Here is a 6417-nt window from a genome sequence, read left to right as displayed (position 1 = left end):
TGACACATTTACGAAATTAGAATTCCAAGAAAAACCAGTGTGATAAAGTCAATGTTCTTACCTTAAGTTATCATGAATATCTTGCAGCTAGTATACTTGATACCTGGTATTTTAAACCTAAGTGGCACCTCATGTGACATGCGGGCGAAACGGCTAGATCGGGCACCCTAAGCTTCAAGCATGACCGTTCCTGATTATGAATTGCCTACATGGCTACTTTTAATGGAATAGCGGGATTGGTTATCACTTTTATAACGCTTCACGAGCGTGTTCAGAGACGTATCGTGCGCTCGAACCTTGGACCTTTCGATCTCGGTTTACTAAACACTACGCCACGTCTGTCTTATAGAAAATTAAATGAAAATACTATTTACTAATAATTCCATACACTAGGCTTTATTTAGTGTTAGATTCCTATAGTCAAAGTCTTGATCAGGATAGCGTGTATGTCATAATTTCTGTGCTCGGATAATTAGGTAAGCTTGTTCCTTTTTCTGCCACCAGGTTTTCGACTCCACCGGAAAGTTTTTACAAAAATTCGGTACTTATGGAAGTGCAGAGGGAGAGTTTGATTGTCTAGCTGGCATAGCTGTCAACAGGATCGGGCAATTTATCGTCTCTGATCGTTACAACCACCGGATTCAAATCTTTGATTCCTCGGGCAAGTTCTTGAGGGTCTTCGGCAGTGAGGGTCGTCTTGATGGAAGATTTAACTATCCCTGGGGAATTACTACTGACAGTCTAGGTTTCATCTATGTCTGTGATAAAGAAAACCACAGAATTCAGGTGAGCTAACATGACTTGGAATTATACCTTGTATTGTAACTCAATGTGGATATCATCCTTATTTTTACATATTTACGGATACTTTATGTGTTTTTGGTTTGCTTTTGTGCAGTAATATATTGTTGTGTTTTTAAATTATCGTTAGCTTAAAAAACCTGTTCATAAATAACACAGGAATGCATCTTATATATATGTGTATAAAATACTGGCTTTTTGGCTAATTAACACAAGTATTAGCAATGGCTAGATAACCATATCTGGAAAATCAAAATAGGAGGCGCTTGAAGAAATCTTGTAACCTGTAGTCACCATAACTCCAGATGCAGGCAGTTATATTTCCCTGATAAAGGTGTATGTTTTAGGACTTTATTGTTCTGAAAAAGAACATGAAAATATTCTATGACTGCATCAGTGTCGTGACGTTACGATGTTATAATTAAGCTGATAATAATAATAATAATATTTATAACGTGTTTATGTTGCAGATTTAATGATAAATATAACAAATTAAATGCAAGGGCATTTCGGAAGGATTTTGTTTTCGCATCAAAAACACTTTCGGGATTTTTTTCTCCGGGGGACAACATTCCTCATTCGGGGACTGTCCCAGGAAATTGGGGTATATAGTCACTTTATTTTAACTTGAGATTTCAAATGGGATTATAAAAGGACCACCTTATCTAAAAGCTCTCGGGTTCACAGATTTCTTTAATTGTGATGTATCTAACCTCGTATTCTTATCTGCTGTTCCTAAATTTCTTACCATTATTACATTCTATGTGATATTGAACTTGATTATTTCTCCTGTTAATTCCTTTCTGAGTTGTTTACGTGATCTGTCTTAGGAAAATCTTCATATACGATTTTTTATCATCCGGTTGCTAATATGGCTTATTGATTTTTATTATTTGACTACAGGTCTTCCAGTCAGACGGTACCTTTGTGGGGAAGTTCGGTACTTTTGGAACCCGGCCGGGTCATCTTGAACACCCACATTACATAGCTGTCAGCAATACTAATCGAGTCATTGTGAGCGATAGCAACAACCATCGCATCCAGATCTTCGACGTCAACGGCCGTAGCTTATCTACTATAGGAAATGAAGGATCGGAAGAGGGACAGTTTAAGTTTCCCCGAGGAGTCGCTGTTGATGACCAGGGATACATCATCGTAGGAGACAGTGGAAATAATCGTATCCAAATCTTTCACCCTGATGGCTCCTTCCTTAGGGCTTTTGGAAGTTGGGGAGCCGGAGAGGGAGAGTTTAAGGGGTTAGAGGGTATAGCTGTTACGTCAAATGGATCTATCCTCGTTTGTGACAGGGAAAACCATCGTATCCAAATGTTTTAAAACAGTAAGTACAAATTCGGAACAATTGGTTAACACGGCAGAAATAGATCAACGGCTGTATAACAATTACCGCTCACAAAAACGATAGATCAGGTGTTACTTAGAATAGATCAACGGCTGTCTAATAATTACCGCTCACAAAAAAAGATATATTTTGTGTTATTTAAAATAGATCAACGCTGTCTAACAATTACCACTCACAAAAAAAGATATATTTTGTGTTATTTAAAATAGATCATTGGCTGTCTAATACTTACCACTCACAAAAAAAGATATATTTGGTGTTATTTAAGAAGTTACTCCGACCAAACAAATACAAACAAGCAGAAAAACGTGCAGTTACCTGAAAATCTGTCTGGTAAAAAGCCCTATGCAATTATCGAATGAGAATGACATATAACAAGGTACCTAAAAATAAAGACATTTACAGATAACTAACCGGTTATCCTTACAAGTGGACAGACCGATAGTCTGGAAATTTTCCGCCACTAGTACTGAGGTTCGCTTTATTCTTCTTTTTTTGTTATTCAACTTTTTCATCATGTTTCTATAATAATAATAGTAGTAATGATGTTATTAGTATAATAATTGTTACATATTTTTTCAAAAGATTAAATTAGGTAATAATAATAATAACATCTTTGGAATGATTACAAATATACTTCGAAATGTTATTGGCTTACGTCTGTAATATAACATTGTACACATACTACTGATTATGTAATATAACATTGTACACATACTACTGATTATGTAATATAACATTGTACACATACTACTGATTATGTAATATAACATTGTACACATACTACTGATTATGTAATATATAAACCTGAATGAACATTAGGAATGCACATGTAATTGGTTTTACTTTCAATTTTCGGAATATCGGCCCTTCGGAACTATGACACTTCAGAGTTGTGACCCTTCGGAATATCGGACTGTAACCCTTACTTGAAGGCATTGACAGTAATATAATAAGTCACTCTGATAAGAAGAAATCCAGTATTACTCAGAAGGTCCCCTAACACGAAGAGATCCTCAAATACTTAATAGGTTACCCAGAAAAGAGTACATCGACAGTTAACTAACAAGTTATTCTGAAAGAAAGCCATTGACAACAACCCAACAACTTATTCTGATGATAAGACAACAATAGCAACTTAATAACTAATAACATCCGACAGTTAACTAACAAGTTATTCTGAAAGAAAGCCATTGACAACAACCCAACAACTTATTCTGATGATAAGACAACAATAGCAACTTAATAACTAATAACATCCGACAGTTACCTCACAAATTATCTAGAAAAAAAGACATTCGACAGTTACCTCACAAATTATCCGGAAAAAAAGACATCCGACAGTTACCTCACAAATTATCCGGAAAAAAAGACATTCGACAGTTACCTAACAAATTATCCGGAAAAAAAGACACCCAATAGTTACCTCACAAATTATCCGGAAAAAAAGAAATCGGACAGTTACCTCACAAATTATCCAGAAAAAAAGACATTCGACAGTTACCTAACAAATTATCCGGAAAAAAGACACCCAATAGTTACCTCACAAATTATCCGGAAAAAAAGACATTCGACAGTTACCTAACGAATTATCTGGAAAAAAGACATCAGACAGTTACCTAACAAATTATCCGGTAAAAAGACACCCAATAGTTACCTCACAAATTATCCGGCAAAAAGACATCCGACAGTTACCTCACAAATTATCCGGAAAAAAGACATCCGATAGTTACCCCAAAATTATCCGGAAAAAATACATCCGACAGTTACTTAAGAAATATTCTGACGAGGTTTAAGTGTTCTAGTTTAAACCAGCTAGCCAAATAAAACAATTATGTTATGAAAGTACGTAACGAATACCCCTTTGCATTAGTGTACTATTGAATACGTTGCCATTGGAAACAAGCGCGAAAGTTAGAGGGTAGGAGGAGTGATGATCATTTCTGAAAAGTGGTTGAGGTAATATGAACACAGTTTAGCAGATACGTGTGAAAGTCATCTTAATTTCTAAAATTTTATTGATAATTGTTTACTTAATTTTGAAGTATAAAGGAATACCTGATAAATTACAAAGTTCAGGTAAGATGTGAAAAATTTGAGGGTAGGCAAAAACTCTAAGTCAGAACATCATGGTGTAATATTACTATTAAGTTATGTTTCTTAAAACATTATATTATTTGGAGACAAGCACACTGAGTTTGTGATTAGAAAAAATACTTCTAATTTAGTGTGATTAGTTTTGATTTTGACTTTCGACTTCATGTTGATTAATCTTCCTGTTATTTTAAAGCATTCCCTCTCTAACAATAAGTCTTATTGTGTTATTTCGTGTATTAGATTTTTGAAAAATATTTTTTATAAAGCAAATCAATTCCCTCTCAAAATGTTTCTTATATTTCTTTGTTATTTCTTAACATGCGTGCATTTCTAGCTTTTTTTTATATAATTATGATTATGCATTTTATTTGTTTTTTACACCTACTGATAAGTTTCGTTTTGTTTTGTTTTTTGCAGATGGATTCATGTAGAGAAATATTTTAGAATCCATTGACTGATGAAAAACGTTCCTCTTTATCAGCAGTTATTTATCTCTCCATCGTCAGAGTTAGAAAGACCCTCATTTTAACCGTTTACCTCTCTGTCACTAGAATTATATAGGATAGTCTCAGTAGTTACTTTATCACTCCATAAGCGATGATAGAAAGACCCTTACTTTAACACATTATTTCTCTCTCCGTCATCAGAGATAGAACAGTTTAACTGATTTCTGTCATGATAGTTAGAAAGGTCTTTACTTTAGTTAACAGTTTATTGATTTCTTCGTTATCAGAGTTAAAAAGACCCTCACTTTAACATATTACCTATCCTTCAGAGAGTAAGAAATATTTTATCTTCAACAGTTTGTTCATCTTGTTGTCACCTAAGTTCATTCTTAAAGTGACTCGTTTCTTTGAAAAGCATTCCGTGAATGAGTCAGGCATATGCAAAAGCACATCCACTGGGAAGCATTGAAAAAGTCATGACTCACTTTTTTGTCGGTTTTTTTTTTGTTTTTTGTTAGCTAATGCAGTTTTGAGTTTCCATTACTTATTCTCGAAAGTCTTTCGGATTCTTTGTTATATGTAGAATGCATTTCATGTCAGAACAAAATTTTTTTTTTCTCTTTCGAGTATTCAAGTTTATATTGAAAGGCGTTTCCTTCAGATTTTCCAGGTTTATTTTCCAGTAATATTTTCGTCAATACATCTTAAATTCAGTATTAATGATCTCTAATATATATAAAACTTCTCGTGATTTTAACAGTTCATTTCTTTCTGGATTAGCGATTGAAAGAATTCATAACTTTAGAGTTGTCTTCATTTCTCAAACGTATCAGGTATTTGGTGTACTCTAGATTTCTGTTAATCTGTGTTACTCTCATTACAAAGTTGAAGAAACAGCCAAATATTTTGAAATGTGTGGGAATAACTATCATAGCACTGCAGATTAAAATAACTTTTATTAATACTCTTAATAAGCTTTGGTTTTGAATGAAAAGGATTGATTGAGGCAGATGGATGGATACGTGTAAAATAGGATGGATTCAGGGTATTGAAAACCTGATCTTGTGTGAAAAGTGAACCGCATTGTTGCTCCAAAATCCTCTTGAAGTGACAATTACGTCTGGTTTTGTCCTCTATTTTTAAATAGCATTAAGTGCTTGGAAACATTTTGTTAAAACTTGAAGAGTTTAAGTTCTTTAGTATTATTGGAACTAATATTTATTTTCACACTCTGTGAGACGTTTGGGACTGGAATGATGATTAGAGAAACACACGAATTTATTGATAAAAAATGAGATATAACGAATCAGGGGCATTTTTCTGAATTTTGTTTCTGACATTTTTAGATATATACGAGTTTCTATGCAAGTGTAAGTGTTATTGGTATATGTTTGTATGAGTGCTGAGTTTTGTAACTCGTTCTTATCTATAAATAGTGATCTTCACCGCTTTGTTTGTAAAAGTTAGTTGAGTATTAACTAAAATAAATACTTGATTTTACAGAGGTTTTTGTAGTTTATTTCGCCAAAATAAATTGTCCATATAACCTTCGTATTTTATTACACTTTGTTAAGACGCGTGATGTACTAAAATCACTAAAGAAGGTCTGCGTTTTCGCCAAAATAAATTGTCCATATAACCTTCGTATTTTATTACACTTTGTTAAGACGCGTGATGTACTAAAATCACTAAAGAAGGTCTGCGTTTTCATAT

The 6417-nt window shown here is 33.7% G+C and overlaps 1 protein-coding gene across 1 annotated transcript in view; it reads left to right on the top strand.

Annotated features, from left to right (window-relative positions):
* Positions 1-6206, top strand: part of LOC106466072 (RING finger protein nhl-1-like) — an 11929-nt gene extending 5723 nt beyond the window's left edge. The window contains 3 exon segments of the mRNA XM_022394586.1: positions 505-786; positions 1705-2140; positions 4676-6206. Coding sequence (XP_022250294.1) covers positions 505-786; positions 1705-2136 — 714 coding nt within the window. The 3' untranslated portion in view covers positions 2137-2140; positions 4676-6206.
* The last annotated feature ends 211 nt before the right edge of the window (positions 6207-6417 follow it).

Source organism: Limulus polyphemus, unplaced genomic scaffold (genome assembly GCF_000517525.1).
Source record: "Limulus polyphemus unplaced genomic scaffold, Limulus_polyphemus-2.1.2 Scaffold72, whole genome shotgun sequence".
Lineage (NCBI taxonomy): Eukaryota > Metazoa > Arthropoda > Merostomata > Xiphosura > Limulidae > Limulus > Limulus polyphemus.
This window is presented reverse-complemented; position numbering and strand designations above follow the sequence as displayed.